The sequence below is a fragment of the Pelodiscus sinensis genome, chromosome 5 (assembly GCF_052426305.1).
Source record: "Pelodiscus sinensis isolate ZL-2025 chromosome 5, ASM5242630v1, whole genome shotgun sequence".
Classification (NCBI taxonomy): Eukaryota; Metazoa; Chordata; order Testudines; family Trionychidae; genus Pelodiscus; species Pelodiscus sinensis.
In genome coordinates, this window is record NC_143056.1 from 13822815 (window position 1) to 13847087 (window position 24273).

The 24273-nt window shown below is 44.0% G+C and overlaps 1 protein-coding gene across 2 annotated transcripts in view; it reads left to right on the plus strand.

Annotated features, from left to right (window-relative positions):
- Window positions 1–23845, plus strand: part of PRKCH (protein kinase C eta) — a 167366-nt gene extending 143521 nt beyond the window's left edge. Inside the window, exons 13-14 of one of the 2 annotated variants that reach the window (XM_075926362.2) lie at window positions 21391–21534; window positions 22829–23845. In XM_075926362.2, coding sequence (XP_075782477.2) covers window positions 21391–21534; window positions 22829–22975 — 291 coding nt within the window. In that variant the 3' untranslated portion in view covers window positions 22976–23845. The other variant, XM_075926364.2, reaches the window with a different exon arrangement.
- The last annotated feature ends 428 nt before the right edge of the window (window positions 23846–24273 follow it).

Genomic DNA, 24273 nt, shown 5'->3' on the forward strand with positions numbered 1-24273 from the left:
AAATTCAAGAGCACTACTTGCAGTGCTAGACTGGTGCTTTCAAATGTTTAGGACAATTTATGTCCTGGAACTGATATTTCCTCAGGTGTATGAGCGCTTGCTAATCGAAAAACAATTCTAAAATAAAGTTGCACTTTTATACATTGCAGGAATCTTATGTAAGTCCAGAGAGCATAGTATGATACAGTAAATGCTAATCACACAAGGAAGTACAAAGTATAATATGACCTATTCTGTGTCAGAACAAGGTGAAGGGGGATAAAACTGATGACACATTTATTTAACTCATTACTACAGGAATCTCAGCAAGCCAGCTGATGGCAAGTTAGATTCACTCCCAAGCTGTTCTGCCCTATGCGGAGACAAAGAATCAGGGAGCTGTAACCATAGTGATTTCACAATAAGTTTTTACACGTGTTACTTTAAGTCATTCTCCTGTAACTGTCAATAGCAGCAAGGTGAGTGGAACTGGAGAAAGAGGGTCATGTTTCAAGAGGGGCCTATTTGAGTAAGACACCAAGGTGTTTAGGAATGTAATGGGAAGCCAGGCAGCTCCCTCAGACTGTAAACTCTCGACATAATGAACAAAGATCTCTCTCCTGACACTCTGCTTCACCTTAGCATGAGCTTATTGCTCATGAAACACAAACCAGAACAGAACTTCCTTCTGCAGTTTGCAAGCATTGCTTGCAAAAAGCTGTGCCTTGAAAGTTAGTGGTAGAAAATGGGGTGGGGGAAGGAATGAGAGAGAAGACTTGTTATAAGTAGGTCAATTTCAGAGCAATGGCCAGAAATCTGTGATGAACTGATGTGTTTGCATCACAGAATTTTATATATGCCATTTGGTTCAGTTCCTTACACATATGTCATTCTCCAGGTGGCTGATGCTTCAGGTGACTGCACCAAAAGTTTTTATCTATGATTCAGGATATTTAAATCCCCTGCGGAATTTGCAATTCCGAAGTGTCTCATTAGCATCCCTTTTCCGGAAAGGGGTGCCAATGTAGACACAGCCCAAGTGATTCTGGAGGACAAATAAAGAGAAAACAAGGACTGGTGTGAGGGTCAAAGAGCTGAAACAAGGGAACCGGATGGAGACACTGAGCAGAGAACCCCAGACAGCGCCCACTGGCCCCTCAAAGGTTTTGAGAGAGCCAGTGGACGCTGCCCAGGGGAACTCTACTCAGATGCGTGAGCGGATGCAGGAACGGAAATAGGCCCCACAGTTGCAGGCCCCTCCCTCGGCCAGCCTCTGCTCCCTAGTTTTGTAGATTGCTAGTTTGGGCATAGCCAGGAGGAGGTTGACCAGGAGGTCCCGCAACTTTGTGGGGCCATGGATGGGGTGTACGTAGATTAGCAGGTGATGGGAAAAGTGCAGCTAGAACCTCAACAAGAGGTTCTGGAGGAGCCGAAAAAGGGGCTGTAACCTGGCGCACTCGAGGTTAACCCCCATTAGTACAAGGCAAGTCTTTTTTCCCCTCTAGTGGCTGGTCTGTATGAAAGGGTAATAGCTTACTATAGTTCCTGGTTAAGAGACTTATTTAGGTGGTAGAAGACTAACATTCTCTAAGTTATTTATTGGTTTCTGTTACTATAGTGTGTGAGCACTTCACAGTCTCTATTTTATTTATTCTTGCAGAATTCCTGTGAGGCAGGAAACCATTAACCCGATATTATAGATGAGGTACTGAGTGAATTGCCCAAATACTTTGACACTGCAGTGATGAGCATGGTAGAAGAGCCTATCTAGAACAGAACAGATTGTACATGAGGCCTGGCAGACCATGAATTGACCCTGGGTCTTTTAAATACCAGACCAGCGACCTAACTGCAGGATTGTCCTTCCTCACTAATGCATCTGACTTGAAATCTTCATCAGTTCCAGTGATACTAATGAATGCAGAGCATGAGTGCCACACATCCCTGAAACAAAAATCAAAATCTCCCTCGCTGTGAAGATATTTGATCTTCTAAACAGTTGGCCTTGAGATGTTTTACAAGTTGATACATAGGATAAATAAGCCCAGGAGCAGTTTATCTTTGTGTATGGCTTTCTGCTGTGATTCGGGATCATGAAATTTGGGGCTTATTTCAAGTTGCTTTTCACTACTGTTTTGTTTTGCCCAGCTCCCTCCTCCCTAGATGTCATTTGTGCATGTATCCTGTGAAGTAGGTTGCATCTTGTACATCTTCCTAATTTCCTGAAGGTTGTTGCAATCCATTCTCCAGGGTTTATTTAGGACTTAAGATCTTGTTTGGTCAGCAGCTGTTCCGGGAATGTTTTTAAGCATTGCTGCGGTAGGTAAACAAAAAAACAACCTAGAAGCACTTGGAGCCTGTATAGAAGCCAGAGCGTTTGTGTTTTAAACAGGAAATTGTTCCTTATTTCCCCATCAGTGTTTTGTGGCATTTAAAATATTTGTAAAGGGCTGGAAGGAAGGGTCTTCCGAGCTGGAATAAATCAGCAAAGCTGTGTTGGAGTCAATGGTGCTGTGCTGATTTAAACCAGCTGGGGACCTGGCCTGTTAGTTGTAACAAGCTGCATGAGGTTTATTTTCCAACTTCCATCTCTCACTACTTAGATTTGCCCTAATATAATTCTGTTGAGTTATGCCAAGAATGAATGAGGCCTGCTGTATAAACTTCTATAAAATATACCCCTCAAAATCTTCTTTGATACAAGTTGACTTAGTTACCCCTGTTTTCTGGGGAGGACTCTGTGAAAAGGAAGCTTATTTTTTGGTTGCATTGGAAATGCAAGTTCTTAGACAGTGACCCACATCAGCTGTATGTAGCTAGGGGTTCATTTTCACACAGAAGGCTGATGTCTGATTTGTCATTAGTGGATAATATCTAGAGTGGAACTAGTGGTACACCCAGTAGCTGGAGATATTAGGGACCCAGCTGGATGAATTGCAGCATGAAATATGACTGTCTTTGTTGTCCTTTTTGTCCCATGCACAGTGTGGTAAATATAATTTCAGCACCATCACTATAGTTCTAGTTAAGGCCATAACTGTGTGCTTTCCTTGGACATGGCCCAATTCTGCACCAGCTTGCTGGAAATTAGGTTTAACTGGAAAAGTCATGTTAAAAACCAAGATTCAGGAAGCAGTGGTCTATAAAGGGAAGGTAAAACCATGAAAGGTACAGAGAAAAATTGCAGAGATCTTCCTTTCCGGGGAAAGAGGAATGCTTGGTCTGCAATGTCCACACCCTTGAGTGAGATAGTTATGCAAACTTAACCCCAGATGCAGATAGCACTATGTCAAATTAGGAGGGCTTCTCGTTTACACATAGGTAGTGCCTCTCAAGATGGAGAATTAATTACCCTGATGTGGAGAAGCTTTCCTGTCAGTGTAGATAGACTTCATGAAGTGTTACAGTGCTGTAAGCTTAGGCAAATCCTAAGACAATACAGTCATTACAAGATATAGTGGTAAACTAGAGGGTTTGCTTTCTGTGTCAGTGTCAGTTCTAGCTAATCATAATCTATAAACAGATCAGCTTCTGTCTTCTTTTCCCCCTTCTGTCACTGCTCTAGGAACAATAGAACTGGTTATCAGTGGACCAAAAGCTTCGAGATTTTATGTCTAGATGCTGTCCAAGATTTTCTGGAGACCGCCAGCTATACTAAATCCCTACTCTCCAAGAGCAGGCAATCTTCTGGGCCCAGGGCTTCTAACTGTCAGCTCCCACACACATTTGGAAGTCAAATGAGGAATTAGGAGTTCTCTGGAATATGACTGCTAACTTCTGTGCATAATGAGAGCATTCAAACATTTCCTTCCAGCTCAGACACTCCTCCAAAAACAGGTGTGTGGGCAGCACTGCCCTGTTCTTGTGGACTATGGAAGGGTTGCACTCTTCAGGCCGGCTGGGGACATAGGTGCTGGAACTGGGGGTTTCTATCATATGTAGGGTTTAGGGGTGGGGAAATTTTTGAGTCAGGGGCCACTTATTGATTTTTTCTGTGAGTCAGGGCCACATGCAAGCGAGAAGCAAAAAAACCAACCAAACAAACCCTCATTGACATGGCCCCCAACTGAGAAGCAGAAAGACGTTCTCCACGTTCCCCTCGTACACCAGAGACTCGGGGGGTCCAACCTGGTAGATTTTGTGTGCTCCAGCCCTGCAGTGGGGCAGCGGGGGTGGGAGGGCTAGAGTGCAAGAACGGGCTCCCCAATATTGGGGGGGCCCTGAGCCTCAGAGGCCAGATCCAGGTAAGTGGGGGGCTGCATCCAGCCCCTGGGCCTTAGGTTCCCCACCCTAAATTTACAGTTTGAGTCAAAAGCTCTCAGCACCCCCACTATAAAAATTGTTCCAGCCCCCCTGGATAATAATAGCAACAAAATAGTACCATTTAAACTTTGCTGTTGTCTGTAGAGATCAAAATCAAGACTGGGGGTGGGCCTGCATTGCTGTTTTTGAATGAAGAGCAAACAACAAGCTGAAAGATACTGTAAGCAAGGGATCCAATTGTGGAAAGGCAGTCTGTGGTTGCAATGTTCAACTCTTCGTTTGGAAATGCGGGTGTAATATTGAGGAGTAATCCTTATGCTGGCGAGTTAGCAAAAAGAGCCAGTGATACTATAGAGGGGATGATTTGAAGAGCTAATGAGCATGCTTATAGGTGCTAATCCAGTCCGGCTGACACAGAGGTGCCTGAGAAGTACTCAGTGGTAGTGATGCTGCCAGTAATGTATTGACAGAAGGGAGAAAAGAAGACGGAAGCTGACCTGTGTTTATAGATTACAATTAGCCAGAATTGACACTGACTCAGAAGGCAAATTCTCTGGTTTACCAAACTGTCTGTTGCTACAGATCACTGAGTTCACTTCCTGCCACGGTTCTCTACATCAGTGTTTCTCAACCTTTTTTAATAAAATGCCCCTTTTAAAAAAAGAAAAGTAAGTACCCTCTTTAAAAAAAATTATAAGTACACCAAGTACCTAAAGCTTTCAGACACACAATTTTTTATTCTGCCCTTGCAACACATTTGTTTAAACAACTTAATTGTAGCTAGTCAGGCGATTACATTTTTATTCTTTTGTAAAAAGAACAAAAATAATAAAGCACTGTAAAACTTAAAACAAAAATTCAGTTTTTTCTAAATTTCAGTTGTGTTGCCATACCCCCCAGACTTCTCTTAAGTACCCCTAAAGGTACTTGTACCACTGGTTGAGAAACACGGCTCTACATCACCCCTTTGGTGCTGGTTAGCACTTGCAGATGTCTGAACCCATCATTAAAACAGCAGCAGCCAACTTGGGTACTTGTCATGAAACATTTCTAGTGCCAACTCCTAAGCAGAGTAGTCAGTGTTACCGCTAGGTTCTGCATGTTTCTCTTTATCACTTCTTGTTTTATTGAATTTCTATAGAAAAAAAAAAAGTAGAACAAAGAATAGGAAAAGCCACTCCCCCATGTTCTGCAGAAGTGAGCATATTTTGTCCCCTATCTTTCATTGCTATTCCTTTTATCAGCACACTTCCAGAATCTTATTGTTGCCCCCTTTCAGCAGAGCGGTGATCCAATTTGGAGGCCTTGCTAGGTTGTTTATGTAAGGAGGAGAAATTGATGACAGGAGTTTGGTATCTCTCTGCTGTTCTGTTTATTCACAACGATTGTATACAGCTCTTGCTTCCCTGCACAGAGTGGGAACACACAGGAGGCCGATTTCTTGCTCGGAATTTCCAAACGTATCTTTCAAGCCATTACTTTGCCCAGAAGAAATCCTCTTTTAGCTTTCTCCCATGGCTACAATCACACTGATGTGATTCTCTTGCTATCTGCTTCCAACATGCACAGCTGCAATCCAGTCAATGCCCCAGCACCTGTTCTGAAATCAGCCCCCAGGGAAACTCCTCTGATCCTGCCAGAATTAATTCTTGATCAGGCCTTCCATGTTGCCAGTGTTTTTGTTCCAGCTCTTTTACTCCAGATAGGGTATGTCTACACTACAGCACTAATTCAAAATAAGCTAATTCGAATTAGTGCATCTAGACCTAAAAACTAATTCAAATTAGCGTTTTGCTAATTTGAAATAGCATGTCCACACTGAGTGGACCCTGAACCGAAGTTAAGGCTGGCCAGAACCAGTGCCGGTAGGGCATCAGGTTAGGACTTAGAGTGTGGAGCTGCTGCCTCAGGCTAGCCGAGGGCTGTGCTTAAAGGGACCCGACCCAGACAGTTCTCAGGGTTCCCCGCTTGCTTGTCTAACTCGATGAGGGACAGCAAAGCAGTCCTGTCTTGGAGTGCCCTGGGTGCCCTCACTCGGCACATCACAGCACTCAGCCCTCAGCCCGGCTGCACTTGCCGCAGGCTGCCATCTGGGGTGGGGGGGAGAGTCAGTCGGGATGCTGTCAGGATCCAGGAGGCCCTGCAGGAGAGCTTCCACCCCGAGGAGCCTGCAGAGCCACCCCAGTCCTCCCCATTGGGGGCTTGTGCCCCATTCCTCCCTCACCTCCTCACACTTACCCTTCCCTAGCCCCCCTTCCTGATGTAAAAAATAATGGACACGTGGTCAAAAATAGAAACTCTCTTTATTTAACAAAACTGTCGGGTGGGGGGGATTAACCTCTGGGGAGACTGGGAAAAGGACGTGGGAGAGGGGAGGGGGAAGCCAGGGGAAGAAGGAGGAGAGGAAGTATCAAACGATGGTACGCCATATCTTCAGTACTGTGTACAGATGTGGTCTCCTCACCTCAAAAAAGATATTTTGGCCTTGGAAAGGGTTCAGAAAAGGACAACTAAAATGATTAGGGATTTGGAACAGGTCCCATATAAAGAGAGGCTAAAGAGACTGGGACTTTTCAGCTTAGAAAAGAGGAGACTGAGGGGGGGATATGATAGAGGTATATAAAATCATGAGTGGTGTGATGGCATGAGACAAATCGCTTGGTCATTGTCTTCGGTCCATCCCCTCCGGGGTACCTGGTGTTGGCCGCTGTTGGCAGACAGGCTACTGGGCTAGCTGGACCTTTGGTCTGACCCAGTATGGCCGTTCTTATGTCCTTATGTTCTAAGCCCAGGGCTCAGGGTTGGGGGGTCTCACTGGGCTACCTTGATTTTCATGCAAACCTGCTCCTGGGTTTGCATGTGGCTTTTGGTGGCCAGGCTGGCAGCTATCCTGCCCTAGACGGCCGCATTCCTGTGCCTAGTGCGGAGGTCGTGGACGTTGGAGGTCTCCCCCCAAACCTTGATGAAGTCCATGATCTCTGCACTAGACCAGGCGGGCGCCCGCCTCTTGCAGCCCTGGGCAGGCTCCTGGGAGCCGCCAGTCTGGTCCTGGGAAGAGGCAGAGGGCTGGGTGGCAGCGGGTGGCTGGCTCGTGCTATGCTAGGTGCAGAGTCTGCTGGCGGGGTGCTGGCAGGCTTGCAACTGGCACAAGCACTGTAGCCAGACCATGCCCCTTTAAGGGCTCTGGGGCCGGGAGGGGGGCAGAACAGTTTCCCTGGTTTGGCCCAGAGTGGCCACCAGGGCAACCTGGGAAGGGCTAGCCTCCAACTAGTTCGAATTAAGTGGCTACACAGCCCTTAATTCAAACTACTTAATTCGAACTAGGTGTTACGCCTTGTAGAATGAGGTTTACCTAGTTCGAATTAAGCACTCCACTAGTTCGAATTAAATTCGAACTAACGGTTTGTATGTGTAGCCCCTATTAAAGTTAATTCGAACTAATGGCTGTTAATTCAAATTAACTTTGTAGTGTAGACATACCCATAGGTACTTAGTGGCTTCTTATAATTAGCCAGAATGAAGGCTGGTTACCCATCAGCTTCACTGAAATTGTCCAGAGATCAATGACATGCTTACTTGCCATTGCCCACACTCTTCACCGTAACATGATCAACATGTCCTAAAGATCTAATGGTTGATTCTCATTTACATTGCTCCAGCAGGGTAGAGTGGCCTGACATTGAGAGTGAATTACATTTACATGCATTTTCAAGTCTCTTTGTACTGCCAAAGTGGTGTAAAGGGGCTGCAGTGTAAATGAGTATTGGGACCCTATGCTTGTATATAGGAAACAGCATCCTGGTGCTCCAAGAATCCCTGTGGAAGATAGATCTTGTGTGAGAAAGAGACTTATCTATGCTCTAGTTCTTGGCCACTGGTACACAAGATAGAGCAAGAGGGAGCTGGAAGTTTCTTCTTCGTCATGGAGTCCATCATGGAAAATTTCCCCATAGTGTTCGAGAGCATGTGGAGAGTCAACCAGATAAGGTGTCTCCCCAAACCCCATGACCTCAGGAGAGCACTCATTAGAGGTTGAGCTCTGTCAGCTGGGATATGTGTCCTGATCTGTGTCCTGCCTGGAGAACAAAGGCACCGGCATTGATCTCATGACCCCTCTGTGTCCTCTGATCCTGTTTTCAAGAGACTGGAGCTTTTAAAACAGCAACTGCTGATTTAAATACAGAACCCGGTGTCTTATCCAGAATACTGACCCCAGGATACTGTCGCTTGGGATACCAGCAGAAGCTTTTTCAATCCCAATCTCAGAAGGACTTCTCATTCAGGGGCCCAAAGACAGGATCCCATACCAGAGTGGTCCAGAGTTACAGGCCATAGTGGGGGAGCAGATAAAAGCCCTGACCACCTCTTCAATCAGTCACGGCTCCGGAGTCTTTCAGAGCAGGGTTAGAGAGAGAGAGAGAGAGAGAGAGAGAGAGAGAGACTCTTGTGTGCGTAGAATGCCTAAGAGCAACGTTAAAGTGTCACTGTTTATTATTATTGCTGTTACTGTTTGTATTACGGTCCTGCCTGATGAGCCCCAGCCATGATCAGGGCCTCATTGTGGTGGTTGCTGTACATTCATACAAAGGCACAGTGCCTTCCTCTACCTCCCCCATTTTTAGTCTTAGCAATCAAAAAGGCAAAGTAATATTTTCTGTAAAGAGTTGGCATTCCATTGCAGCCCATAAGAGCAAAAGATCTGAGACTAGTTCATCTACCTTGTAACTGTTGGACAAACTGTTGCCCACCAAATTTTCCCAGAATGCCTTGCTGTCAATATGGTTCTGTTCCCCTGTTGCGTGGAGGCGTGATTCAGCCATCCTGAGTAGCTCCACAAGCAGTTTCACTGATGTCAGTGGGGCTACTCACAGACTCAATTTGCTTAGGAATGGCAGAATCGGGCCCTAATGCAGCACGCTAAATAGGGGAACTCTGGTAGTGCATTCTGTTCAGTGCTTTGTGTCCTCATATAAATAACACCATAATTGCACCTTTTACATCAAAGTCTAGGGCAGTGAACTAGTTTATTTTCATAAAAAAGGTAGATAATAGTGCATGGAAAATATGGGTTTTCCTAATTTGCAGGTGATACCTGATGAGGAAGCGCAGAAAGTGGTGAGGCCCCCACAAAATGCAATTAAAACAGAGCTTAATCTTGTGTGGCAAGAGCTAAATGTGGTTTGTAGGGTTGTCAAGTGTCCGGTTTTGAACCGGACAGTCCAGTATTTGAGCTTTCTGTTTGGGAAACAAATTAAGAAAATATAAATGAGAAAATATAAATGTCTGGTATTTTCTAAATAAGATGTAATGTAGATTGTGATGTAATGTCAATTGTGTCTGGTATTTTTGTTGAAACCATCTGGCAACCCTGTGATTTGGTCTAAGTAAATGGAAGACAATTGTTCCAAAGTGAAGCACTCAAAGACTGAATCTGTGCCACATGAACATATCATAGCCTACTGGCCAGAAACTAGATCTGAGAGATACTGAAAAAAATTCCCCTATGGCCCTGAGCCCAGACAAGCTGCAGTAAAGAAAGCAAGGAGAATGCGGGAGAAATAAGCTATGTATCCTAGGCCAGGGATGTCGACATTATCAGCTATATTGGTTACACATGGTGTAGGACACGTTGTGCTTGCTCATCTGCATACCTTTAGGCAGTCATCTCGGGTCCAGGAAAGAGAGCATGCAGCCCTGAGCCTCAGTCTTATCTCAGTCAGCAATGTGAAAATGTTATTAATTAGGAGAGATGATGGGAAAGACCAGGATTCTTACCATAAAAAGATTTTTTTTTTTATGAAGCAGATTTTTTTTAAAGAATATATTGCAAGCCAACTGCTACCAATGCCCAGGGAAACAATGCATAGGACTGAGAACTTTCTATCTCATGCACCCAAATCATAGGCCAGGTTAGCCCCTGAGCAGATCATAGCAACTTTGTGACTGCTGTTGCTAATTTATTTTACACACTGTGCCAGAACAACTTTGTGTGAACTTGTCTATGGAACAAACCAGGTGCTGTAAGATTTTGGACAAGGATTAAAGGGGAAAGGATGAACACGAACGGTGGACACAACTGAAATCAAAGAGGAGCCATGATGAACTCCCAGCTTTTCCTCAGAGCCATGGAACCAGGCTAACAAAAACAGATATTAAAAATGTCTTCAAATATGCCAGTAAATCATTCTCTTCGGCATCTTTTCTTGATTAGCAGATTCTCTCTCACAGGTTAAATTAGGCTTTGGCTGCCAAAGCCACGATACAATATTTGACTTGCTTTCTGAAGATCTGTTCTGGATTGTTGTAAACAACTTCTGTTTGCTTTTCACCTTGCAGTTTTCCAACTCCTTCCTCAGAACCAGAATTCTGGAATTCCTGTAGCTTCTTAGCTGAGATTATTTTCTAAAGCAGGGGTGGGCAATAATTCTTTGCTGGGAGCCACTTCAGAAATTTTTGAAGTGGCCCCAGGCTGCACTGGAAGAGGCAGGGCCAGGATACTTCTGGGTTCCCTGCCCCTAGACCATGGGCGGGGGATCACCTTTGCCTCCTCCAGGTCCCCCCGGGATTAGGGGTGGGCAAAAGGGCCTCCGCCTCCAGGCCAATTAGGACCTGGGAGCAGGGGGAAGTGCACGAAGTTTCCTCTGCCCTGCCATGAGCACGTGGCGCTCAGAAGCACCAGCCACTCCTGGCAGGGTGGGAGAAGGCTTCATGCGCTCCCACGCCCCCAGGTCAATCAGGGCCTGGGGGTAGGGGAACACGTGAAGTTTCCTCTGCTCTGTCCCTGCCCTGTGAGCAGCACACGGCGCTTAGAAGTGCCAAAGGCTCCTGGCAGGGTGGGAGGAGATTTTGCGCACTCCCCTCCCCATCCACCCCACTCCCAAGCCCTGATTGGCCTTGGGGCATGCAAAGCCTCCTCCTGCCTTGCCAGGAGCTTCTGGTGCTTCTAAGCACTGTGTGCTCTGGCAAGGCGGAGGAAACTTCGTGCGCTCCCACACTCCCAGGCCCTTATTGGCTTGGGGGTGGGGAAACGGCAGATCTGGCCCATGGAGGCCCTTTTGCCCACCCCTGTTCTAAAGGTTCACACTAAATATTCTCTCCTCTTCCACGCACAGGAGAAACTCATAGACATTAATACCTTATCAGCTATCCACTACACTGTCCTTCAGTTGTTCTCTGATCATCATGGTTATGCCACAACATTGTCTGCCGCCAACAGTCTGTCTTTTATATTTTGCTACTTGAACTTGCATTATCCATTTTTGTACCATGTTATCCCCCTCTATTCATTCCACTTTTCTTTTGTAAATCTCCAAAGCCCAGGAACAGCCGGTGGCCCCTCCTGTGATTTCATTTACTGGACTTATTTTTTGGATTTGGATATACAGGCAGTCCCCGGGTTACATGGATCCGACTTACATCGGATCCCTACTTACAAACGGGGTGAGGCAACCCCTCACTAGCTGCTTCCCCCCAGCAGACCAGGGAGACGCGAAGCTAGCGCCTCCCCCAGCAGACCAGGGAGATGCGGAGCGGCTTTTCTCAGCAGACACCTCAGCTTGAAAATAAAGGACTGAGGGAAGTGAGGTGGGAGAATAAAACTGAGCTCTGGAGAAATGTTTGGCTAGAGTTTCCCCTACAATACGTACCAGTTCCGACTTACACACAAATTCAACTTAAGAACAAACCTACAGTCCCTATCTTGTACGTAACCCCCGCGGGGACTGCCTGTAAATTGTTTGTCCTTTCTTGGATTTTGCAGATACTGGTAGTGAATGAAATTAATTCCTGGCATGGCTCAATAGCATTCTGTCCCCTCACCTTTGTATTGTATTGCCAGTCTTGTATATACTAGAAGCTTTCTTTCTTTTTCTAGGTTCATTCCAACAGTTGATCAGACTTCAGAGTTTGTTCTCAGTAAGGGATGATACATAACTGCAGAACCCTGGAAAAGAACTGTGATTAGTGGGTGTTTTACTTCTACACACACACACAAACAAGGCATGTGAACGAGTAACCAGTTAACTAGTACCCAGGAGCAGCCCTCCGCCCACAGCCTGCTGCTGGAGGAGGGTTGCTCCAGTCCCTCTGGGCTCTTTCTGCCTCCAAGCCTGTGTTGAGAGGGGGAGGAAACTTGCAGTTGCAGCCCCAAGCGCGAGGAGGAGAGGTAGGGGGCAGGAGCAGAAGCCTACCATTTAACTGGTTAACTGATTAAATGAGGATTTTACATCCCTAACACATACACCCTGCTCCTGATGTGCAGTTTTGTACTGCAGCCCTGAACCCAAGTGCGCTGGCCTGCTGGCTAGTGAGGTGCTAAAGCTCTGCCCACTCCTCATGTACCTGATTTCACGGGGAGAGTATGTGGAGAGTAGGCACTATGTGTCCAGCCATGCCACGACAAGGCTGAATAAGGAGGTGATGGAATTGAGACAAGGCCTATTTTTTGGTTTGTGACATTTTAAGTTTCCTCAGGCTTGTCCCTCGGAGCTCTCTCTTCCTGTCTTTCTTTTCTGCATTTTTCTCCTAGGTTGCTGTATCTGATTCCTGCTTTCATTTAGCTTTTCATGGTGTAAGATCTTTACTTGCCAAAAAACAACAAATGCCTCCTCCCTGGGAGGATGCAGCCTTCCTCTGAGTCATCTTTTTCGCCAGTTACTTAACCCTATGTTACCCTTGTTGCCATCGTGGTAGGCAGCTTCAGAAGCCTGCATCTTCTCTGTTCGTGTCATAAATGCTCTCTCTTTTTCTTTGAACTTTGTGCAGTAACAGGCTTTATACTCTTCCTGTGCACTTCACTATAAAAGGAAACTAATTCTGTGGGAAAAGCTGAGGTCAAATTCATCTTGAATGTAATCATCTGCTCTTCTACTTTTCCTTTTCAAACTCAGCATCTTATAAAGATCCCCAGCATGCAGGGACTAGTCTGCGGCATAATAAAAGCTCATAATCCTGGCTATTACTACAACATTTATGATTCATTTCTCTCTCCCTGCCACAGATTCAGGCAAAGCAATATTAGTTATGCTGATCATTTTTTGCTTTTCTCTCTGCTCTTTTCCGAGCTGCATGGGAGGAAAGATGTTCTTGTGACAAAGGCACTGGATTAGGACTCGATAGAACTCATTCAGTTCTCTGCCAGACACACCCTTTGTAACTTTGGATAAATCACTTCATGTCCCTTTGCTTCAATTACTCATCTGCAAAATGGGGACAGTAATACTTCTTTTGTCTGTCTTGCCTATTTAAGTTCTTTGTGGCAAGTGTTGTCTCTAACTATGGGCTCATCTAGACTACGCCGAAGTGCCAAAAGAGGATATGCAAATTCCAATCTTCCAAACTCAAATCTTCTTCCAAACTCACTTTTGAAAGCGGTGCTTTTGAAAGTGAAAGTAGTTTGGTTTTTTTCGGCAAACTCCCCCCCCCCTTCGAAAAGCCGTGTAAACCTCATTTTTGAGGAAAAAATGGCTTTTCGAAAAAGGGGGGATAACTGAAAAAGCCGCGTCCAAACTACTTTCACTTTCGAAAGCTCCTCTTTCAGAAGTGAGATCCTCTTTCAGCACTTTGGCGTAGTCTAGATGAGCCCTCAGTGTTTGTACAGTGCCTAGCACAGTGGAGTCCCAGTTCTAATTGGAGGAGCTAGATACTACTGTAATAATGTTCCAAATGATTGTACTCTTTCTCTTCTCTCATCCTTCTATTCCTGACCTTTCTGACCAATTCTACTATCATAGGAACACCATAATTCAAATAATTTAAAAGTTTACAAGAGAATAAAAAGATTTGTATAGTGATTTTTCTGAGATTTCCTTATTGTTCATTCAGGCTTTGTTTTATTCATCTTTCTACTTGAACCAGGGATGTGTAAATGTAGAGAGAAGGCCAATATTTTCTAAGTGACTAATGATTTGGGGCAGTTCAGTTGTTGGATACACAACCTAAGAGCCACTCACCACTTTCTGACATTCAGGCCCTTTTGAGATGTCGAATTGAACACCCAAAATCACTAGTGCCTTTTGAAAATCACAGCCTCAGAATTTTAATTTTAGGCACTTGGGTTTGAAAATGTTCGCCTTGAGTTGATGGGAACATCTGGAAAAATTGAAGGGGACCATGTAGATTCCAGTACTGCAAGTTAGTTTGAAGCTAAACTATCAATACTCTAACCTCACCTGGGGCAGAGAGCACATTTTTGTGGCCAAATTCTCTGCTGGGTGAACGAGCAAAATTCATTTATCCATTTATAACTGCAGAAAATGTGGCCCCAAATATATCGATTGCTCACATTGCTTCCTCTTTCTGGTTTACTTTATGTATGTCTTCCTTAACAATCGTCATAACAGAGTAATCTTTGTCCTCTACCAAAGTTGGAATTGTCAGCACCTCACCCACTAGGGATCATCTAGGAATCAAACAAGAGTGAGACCAAACTTGTCTTAGTTTAATGTCAGTGAAGTGAATCTCTGCAACACTGATATTTTTATCCTTGACATCGTGGCCTACTGCACTGAACCTGTGGCTATGCCATTCTGATAGCTGTTAAGTTTTACACTCCATGTGGCTTCTGGGACGAATAGAGAAAAGTGATTTACCCACATCCTCTTTACTTCATAGCTGGAAAGGTGAAATAACCAAGAATTTTCCTCCTCCCCATTTTCAAAAATTCATTTGGAGTATATTTCTACTCCCTAGAGCTAATGCTGCATTCTTTAGGCCCTGTCTACACTGGAGAATTTGTCTTGATTCCTGCCAGAACCCAATACAGAAAGGAGCTCAGGACTGAGTTCTGTAAGAGCTGCTAATAAAGTGCTTCTATTCTATGCAAGTGCCTCCTGGCTTCAAGTCATTAACAAATGTAGAGCCATCATTCTTCCCTTTTGTTCAGGAGCTGATGAAGACTAATTAAATCACATATTGTTGGCTTACTTTCCTTACATAATAATCAAACCACATTTGTTTCAAGTCCAATGTTTAGTGGTGAGATTCATCAAGGGAAGCCTCAATTAGAGTAATTGCTTTATTTATGTAACGATCTCCCTTTGTCTGAAATCAGAAAGATCCTTGAGAAACCCTGTTTCCTTTAGAGGTAATTTCTGTTTTGTAGGTCTAAGTCACTCCTATAACTAAGCCTGAAGAATCCATTCTATCTCATTCTGAAGGGAGCTGTATTTTGGTACCATTAATCTAGTACACGCTTGATTTTCTGTTTTGTGTTTCTCATATTTCATTAACAACAGGAGGGAAACTTTAAGAAAACGTAAAAGGAAATCTTGCTTTCCCTTAACATCTTGAAGGCAAGAGCTGGCACAGTAGGTTGGGACTCAAGATCTGGCATCAGCTCGGCCAAGACTCTCCATGTGTGTCTGCGCTGGTCACTTAACTTCTTTGTAGTTCATTTTCCCTATCTATAAAATGGGGATAATACATCTTCATTAACTACTTACCTCCTTTGTCTCTCTCTTTGTTTAAATTGTAAGCTTCTCAGGGCTTCAGTTGTGTCTTACAAAGTACTACGTATGCAGTTTAACTCAGTGACCTGAGTTCTGACCACTACACGCTACTGTAGTGCAAATAATTATTATTATTGCTAGGAAAATTGTTGTGGTTAAACTAGGCATTTTCATTCCTCGCCCTTCTAGGTTCCTGAGATACTTTACCTTTCCCTCTTTCTGTTTGGACTTTTTTAACATTTCTCCCCATTAGCAAGTAACCTAATCACCCAATATTACATGTGAAAATAATTGCCACAGGTGATAATTAAACGCAATATAGATATGTTAAAATAATGCTGAGTTGTGTGTGTGTGAGAGAGAGAGAGAGATCTTTATATACAACTCTCAAAAGCAAAACTATGATTAGCAACAAAGTTTGTACAAACATTTCTGCAGTCTTAAGTCTCCAGATGCTTTTGCAAGCCCTAATTCTTTATAAATCATTTGTAGAGTGATGGGACAAGCAGTATACAAAATTGTCCACCTGTCTATAGATTTAGCTCTAGTGGGTGACACAATATTTTCCTTGTGGTGAGGTCCCTTATCCTTACAATCTCTGCTGTAGCTTCACTGGCCCTAGGCAAACCGAGCTTCAGCTCTTAATTGCATAGTGTGATTCATGACATGTTCTTTCAGTAAATACGTATCAATAATTCCATAGAGGTCAGGTGTTCTGGCTGTCTCGCAGTGCTGTTTTTGGCTGATGTGCCTCTGAGAAGTTCAGATGAGGTCAGGTTCAGTCTAGCTGTGAGTTTGCAGCTTTACAAACCCTTGTTGACAGACGAGTCTGCCTCCATTAAAACCAATGGTCTTGCTGTTGGTTTTAAGGGGAGCAGGAGCAAGTGACTAACATGTTTTTTTAACCTATTTTCTTTTGCTAAGGGCTCTCTCATTCATTCTGTGTAATTCTTTGATAGGCAGTGTGTAGATAGAATATCCAGAGGCAGATATTTATGTTAGTTATCCAGTTATTGGTGCAAAATACAGATACCAGTACTAATAAACGTATGTGAATTGTCTCCTATTACCAGCCAAAACACAGCATAGTTGGAGCTGGAAGGCCCTGTAGGTCTCTCAGGCCTGGACCTGGTGATGAATATATATTAGTCTAAGCCTTATTTTTCTCTAGAATTTAATTGACACCAAGACTTTGGAACGGCCTTTCCCCTTCCAAAGTTTATCATTTCCGAGTACCGTCCAGACACTGGATTTCTTTAAATGTCCTTATGTTCCCCTTGCCCTATGACTGTCCAATTTGGTATCCAGAAGCCCTCAGAGGTCTCTGGTGGCCTAGACTGGCATCCTGCCACTGATGAATTAGGAAGGTGTTGGTTAAAATTTCCGAGCCGTAGGCACAGGCTTCAATCTTCCATAATGTCATGTAAACACTTTGGAGAAGACGGCTGGTCTTCGTGGTTAAGGCATTAGATTGAGAGTCTGGAGAAACAGGCTGGCTTCTCTGCTCTCCCAAAGACTTGCTCAGTGACCTTGAGACACTTATGCCTCAGTTGCCCATCAGTAAAAATGAAGCTAGTAACACTTCCTTTCTCCCACTCTTTTGTCCTGTCTGTTTAGAGGATGTCTTTTGTTGTCTGTCTGTATAGCACCTAGACTATTAGGCCTCTAGATGCAGCTGTAATACAAACAATAAACAATACAAAAATTTACTGAGGCTCTCAGTGCTGTGTAGAGAGTTGAATAGATTTCTAAGGCCAGAAGAGACCATTAGGGATATTACTGCTTAACCTGTTAACCAGTTAACTTAGGGCCTCTTACCTGGCCCACTGCGGATGTGGAATTCAACTGTGGCTGTGGAGTCTTTGCTGGTTCCACTGTGGCCGTGGGGCTTAGCCCACTGTTGCCTCCACAGCTGGGGCTGTTTCAGCTCAGTACAGCTAGCTGTTGCTGGAGTTCACTGGCAAGGGCCGGTTAACCAATTAACCAGTAAACGTACCAGTAAGCATCATGCTTGCCAGCTAACCATTTAACTTCCCTAGAGACCATCATAATTATCTGTCTGATTTGCTGCAGGCCTCCTGCCTTATAATTTCAGTCAATAAGTCCTGCGTGAAGCCCATTACTTCAGGCAGAATTAAGAACATATCTTTTAAATTATTAAATTTAATGAGAATCAGGCATCCAAATCCCTTAGGCATCTTTGAACATTTCAGCCTTAAGTTTGAAATGCATCATATGATACGATATATAACTATATGATGGCACATTTGTCAACACTGACGCAATTAGTAAGAGGCGCTGTTAGCATTCTGTGTTTTTCCACTCATTTGTGGAGACCTACTTGATATTAAAGCCAACTGTTTCCCACATAAAACAAGCTGACTATATCCAGTCTGCCACAGGTACCCCATTTCCAGAAATCACAATAAGATTTCATGCATTGAAAGACTAGAAATGACAAAGAGTTTGTTGTTTGTGACATCCCCTGGGCTATAAAGGCATGAAAACAGCACATCAGCCTGTAATCATCTAGGTCAAGATATTCCAGGCTGCCATGAACATAGTAACAGTTTACAGGTACAGTATAATGGCATATCAGAACTAGAATTTCAGAATAATAAATAACACCTACTGAGCTACATTTGCATACAAAATGCTTCGGTCCAGTGTAAAAGAAGTCAGTCAGAGATGGGTGCAATTATGTTCTATAATAAGAAATGTGATTCGTTTTGCAAATTGTATTCTGCTTGTTTTAAAACAGTATGTTTTGGGCCTGATTTTTATGTAATAAAGCCCTTTGACATCACTCTGGTCGTGTAAAGGTGCCTGTGGAAAATTTAGTTATTTGCACACACTTTTAAGCTCTTTGTTTTTCAGAGAGACATAAAAATAATGGCTCAGGGATCTGGTTTGTCAATCTCTATGCACTCTGGAAACGTACACTTCTACACCAAGCAACAGGATAGAACAGAATTTATACATAAAATATGAAGCACAGGAGAATGAGGCTCTTTGATCAGGTATCCAGTGTTTGGATCATTTCCAAACATGTTTACTCTTCTGAAACAAGGATGGCTTCAAAAGGATTTTCACAGCAGCCCTGCCATGAGCTTGGCAGTAATTATGCAGCCTCTCACAACTGCAATCAGTCAGAAGTGCATTCCATAAGTGAGCAAAAGTGAAAGGGCTAACTCCCTTCCTACCTCCTTTGGATACCAAATACCAGATAGGGAAAAAAAAGCAGGTATCACTACGCAGAATGTATGCACTATAATTTCCTGAGGATATCAGGTCTATTATGATAATCCAAGCCAATTAACAGAATCAGAACAATTGGGTGGACCTTGATTTGTTGAACTGGATGCTTTTGCTTGATGCAGTTTTGGCATAATGCTAAATACAACAAGCTAGTCAGAATATAAACACACTTTTACTTTCCCGTTTTGAGGATGGGCAGACACATTCAGACTTTTGTTGGTTTCATTGCTTGAATCTAAACGTACCAAGCCTTTAGAACATATCATAAGTATGGCCATACTGGGTCAGATCGAAGGTCCATCTAGCCTGGTATCCTGTCTTCCAACAGTGGTCAATGTCAGGTGCTTCAGAAGAAATGAATAGAGCAGGTAATTATCACGTGCAGGCCCATATGTGAGGGGGGGATGTGAAAGCACCCGCATGGTCCCCAAGTAAGCATGCTCCAGCGGCTGGGGAAGACAGGAGCAGTGTACTGCCCGAGCCTCCCTCCCCTATGCGCTGGCCGGCCGGGGAAGGCTGGGGCTGATTTCCCTGCTTACTTGGGGGTGCAGTCACATCCTTGCCGTCCATGTGTACCAAAAAAGCACCCCCATACAGAAATTTCCGCATATGGGCCTCAAGTGATCCATATCCTGTTGTCCATTCCATACTTCCAGCTAACAGAGGCTAGGGAGACCGTCCCTGCCCACCCTGGCTAATAGGATGAATCTATCCTCCATGAGACTTTGCTGAGACTTGAAAAAGTTTGTTGTTTTATATTCCAAGCAGAGGCATCATAGTACAGTGGATAGGTACTGGACTGGGGGTCAGGAGATGTGGGCTCTCTTTCCAGCTCTTATGGACGAGTCAGTCCATGTAGTTGTGCCTCTATTTCTCCTTCCCCTCCATTGTCTTGACTATTTAATCTAAGTTCTTATGGAAAAATACTGTTTTGTATTATGGGTGGTGCATTGGGGCAGGGCAAGAGTGTTTGGGTCGGCGTCCTTAGACAGTAGGCAACCCTGTTGGAGGTCAGAGAGGTACATATAGGAGCTGGTTCCCTGTCTCATGGCCTGGAGTCCGAAATTGTGGCATTTGGTTCATTTTGGAAAGATGTGGAGGAAACTCCTTGAGGTGAATTTTACAGAATTTCCACTGTTCTCCAACCCCTCTCGTGGATCTGTCTGGGAGGATAGAGAGAGGGGGAATGACCCCGCCTTTTAGTAACTCGTCTTGAGGAATTCCTGCCTTCGGAAAGGATCTTCCTGTCAGATACAAGTAGGTCTGTCAACGTTGCTTTTGGCCTTTTTGATTTTCTCACTGTTGAGGATGCAATAGATTTAAATTCTGTCAGCAGCGACTGGATGCCTGGTTTGGCCGGCGCAATGTTCACTGAACGTAATGCTTTCACCCTCAAGGGACTCATCCAGACAAGTCTACCATTGATCCTGATGTTTCCTTCTGCTGCCATTTCAGCTGCCCCAGCAAATTAAAGTGGCTGTTTTTCTCCAATTGAAACAAATTTCTCTTTCTCTAGTAAATCAAATGGAGGAGTGGAATTTTGATTTGGTTTCTTCAGTCTTTTAAAAAAATGTGTCCTGAAGTTTAAAAACAAAACACAACACTTTTTTACTAGTATAAGAAAGGAGTTTCAAACAGTTTGCAAATACATTTTCACTTGAGCATTATTTCTACAATCTGAAAGGTGCAAGCCATGTCTCTCTCGCCCCAGTACTGAACTGGTTAGATGATCGACAGCTTTTCTGTGGCTTTCCTCTGGATTAGAATCCCTCACTGAAGTCTGATACTGTGGTAGAGGTTTCTTTCCTCTTGTTGCAGAGAAGGGAGAGTCTGCCATTGAGTTTCACACACACAAGCTGATGCCACCTGCATGAATTCAAATGTCCAGTTTTCTTTGGATATTGCTATTTTCTTTTTAATGATCTCTGAAATTCAAACTCTTCCTCCTGCTCCTCAGCCACCCGTGGCTTCTCTGTGAGACTGCAGGAAGCACAGAGAGGGTTTCCGGCTTCACTTCTGCCATCCGAGGTTTAGGAAAAAGGCACAATTAAAAACTGACTCCAATCCAAAGCCCAGGCAGCTGGCACATATCAGGCTTATAAAGAGCTTTTGTTCCTGAAAAAGAAACCCCCCAAAAACAGTGTTTGTAGTGCTGCAGGCGATGCACTTTTATGTTCTTTTATTGTCATGGTAACCAAGGATGCATCTGAAATAAAAGTGACCAAGCATCTAAATATACTGATGCTCCCACCCTAAAAGGGGTTCCAAGATCCCTCCTTGCTCTTCCAGTGTAAAGAAGGTGGAAAGCCAGGCCAGCAAAGTAGACTCAACAAGAAATCTGAGAGAAAAAGCATTTGTGTGATTGCTAGTAAAAGGAGTATCTCCTGCCTCCTTGCTGAGTGTGAGTAAAGGACTAACCAGCTTCATTTATTTTGCTCTGCAGTTTATGACCAAGAACCCCAACCTGCGTTTGGGCAGCCTGGCTCAGGGTGGAGAGAATGCTATCCTAAGGCACCCCTACTTCAAAGAATTGGACTGGGACCTGCTGAACCAGCGCCAGATGGAACCGCCCTTCAGACCTCGAATTGTGAGTGACAGGGAGTGGGCACGAGTCTCTCCTTTTGCTGAACTCTTTCACTAACTGGGGAGAAGGAGGCAGTGGAAGGGCAGCTTTATGATTAAGGCACTGGACTGGAAATTAAGGGAAGTGGGCTCAAATCACAGCCGTCCCTGATACTCGGCCTTTGTTTTGGCTAACGAGCAGTTTGAGATTTCGCCATCCAGAGAGCTGAGATTTAAAATCTCATGGGTTGTGCCAGGTCTGAGAGACTTGTCATTGAAATCACGGGATGGGGAGGGTTCCAAGGCTCTCAGCCCCCAGGAGTCGATAATAAAATGCCCTTTCGAAACACAAGCAGGAGGGAGCACTCTGAATCCCGCTCTAAACATGCACGTGTTCTTGGACGGTATAAAGTGACCGTTCAGTAGGGCCTACTGAATTCCTCTTGCTAGAGTGGCTCTGGGAAAATAAACTCTTGTGGTAATGAAACTTGCTCTTCTGGAGACAGGAAAAAACAGCATTGTGTCAAAATGTGCCACAAGACTACTTGGTTGGGTCTCTTTTGAGAACAGTCCTACTTTGTGCTGAGTGGATAGGAATCCAGCACCTCGAGACAGGGTATTTATTCCCCTGTGGCATAACTAATTCATTGTGGTACAAGTAAAATGGCTTTTTGGACAAAGGAGAATATCCCCCAACTGGGCAGCTTCAGATGCCGCACAGATAAGGAGAGATTGTGTAGATTCAGCTAATTGGAAACAGTGTGTATAATTGCTGTGAATGGCAGTGTGTACAGTCTGGCACTTAAAGTAAGGGATTACTGCTTCCTGGGGTCTGCCTTGCAGCAACAGAGCAAGCAAAACTGCAGCTGATGTCAGCTAAATTAGTGAGGGGTATGCCTGCAAAAAGCCCAGAGAAGCTAACAAGGAAAGGAAGGGCTAGAAAGGGCTACGCAGGGGCACTCACATCTCACAGGAAGCAGCCCAAAGTGAGTTACAAAACAACTGAGCACTCCATGGAGCCAGTCATGCATCTCATTTAAGACAAGGATGAGTTACGAAGAGAATAGAAAAATGATGGTGCAAGTGTTTGACTTAAGGTTGCCAGATGCTTTCACCCCAAATTCCGAACATGGCAGGGAAAAAAATTGGTTGACCAAAAAAAACGGGGGACCAACCAAAGTTGTTGAGCAACCTTGTATTTTCTAGGTTGTTTTTTTTTAAACCGGACAGGGGCCATGAATAACGGAGTGTCCAGGCAAAAACCGGACACCTGGCGACCTTAGTTTGACCTCTTCTCTCTTTATCTTTTTGTTTGGCAGAAATCCAGAGAAGATGTCAGTAATTTTGATCCTGATTTTGTAAAAGAAGAACCAGCTCTAACTCCCGTCGAAGAAGGGATTCTTGCCATGATTAACCAAGAAGAATTTAGAAACTTTTCATACACTGATCCAGAATTACAGCCATAGTCTCATGGAAAAAGTTGTGCAAGGTAATGATAGAACATGACCGAAGAAGTGAAAATTGGAATGACCAGGAATTTCATTCTCAAGGAATACACTGAAACAGCCTTATTATGCAACAGCACCGACAACAACGTTACCTTAATGTGAAATTAGGAAAAAAAAACCTCCAGGATTTGTGCAGCTCTGATATCAAATATTTAGAGGGCTGGAATAAACATGGTATCAAAACTAGTCAATGCGGACGGACCGTTTAATGCCGAGATATTTGGTTCAGCACAAATCTGACTAGTTGCAATTTGCAATGAGTTTGAGGAATTGGTGTGAGCACGACATGAGCATGGTCTTGCAGCTCTGAGCCAAACAGACATTTTGCAATATTGCCCTTTGCAAGACTCAGCTTTGAGGGATCCAGTGCTGCTTCCTCTTTGGAGACATGGGAAAGAACTAGCCTCCACTGAGCTCATTGAGCAAGATGGTCCACGTGGCGCTACCTGTTTCTGAAGTATTTATTTCTATCCTAACAACAAATGGCTCTTTGAACCTGTTTTGGGCTTCCATGTAAAATATTTCACTGTGCAAACTAGCAAAAGCAAAAAAGTGTCACACACACCCCTCCCCTCTCCCCGTCTTCCAAAACGGAGCGAAGCCACTTGTAAGCTCAGTGTTTTAGTATTTGTGTGATATGAAATGTTTTAGCATTTGCATTCTGTGAAATGCTCTTTTGCATCATGCACCCTTTCTCTGCGTACCAGCTGTTTTCAACTAACATAATGTGCGTGAAATCTTGCCATTTACTTAGACAGATTGTATTTAATTATGTTATACAGAGCCCCTTTTGTGAATTCACTGGCTCATTAAAACATTGATGGAAAATAGTAGATCTTAAATTATTTGTGGTGTTATTGTGATGGGAGCGGCAAAACGGGCAAGCTGTTTGAAAGTAGAATTGTCAAATAAACAATGACATAAAAGGACAATACTCTTCCCTTTTGAAGGATACATCTTCATTGAGACTGAAGGAGAGAATTGACCTAGTTTGGTTTGGATTGAAGAATTTATTGAGAGGAGATACCTTATCAATTTTAGCATTAAATGCATGAGTCATAGTCAAGCTGATACAGTGCTGGAAGCAGCTTCTATTAATCAGTCACTCTGTTAGGAAATTCAGACGTGCTTTACCCTGCACTTCAGGAAGCTGGACAGATTCCATGTCCATTTCCAATGCTGACTTCTTTAGCAATTGCTAGATTTCAGGCTACATATCAGGGTTAGAATCTTTTTTCTTGAGGATTTGCCTACCT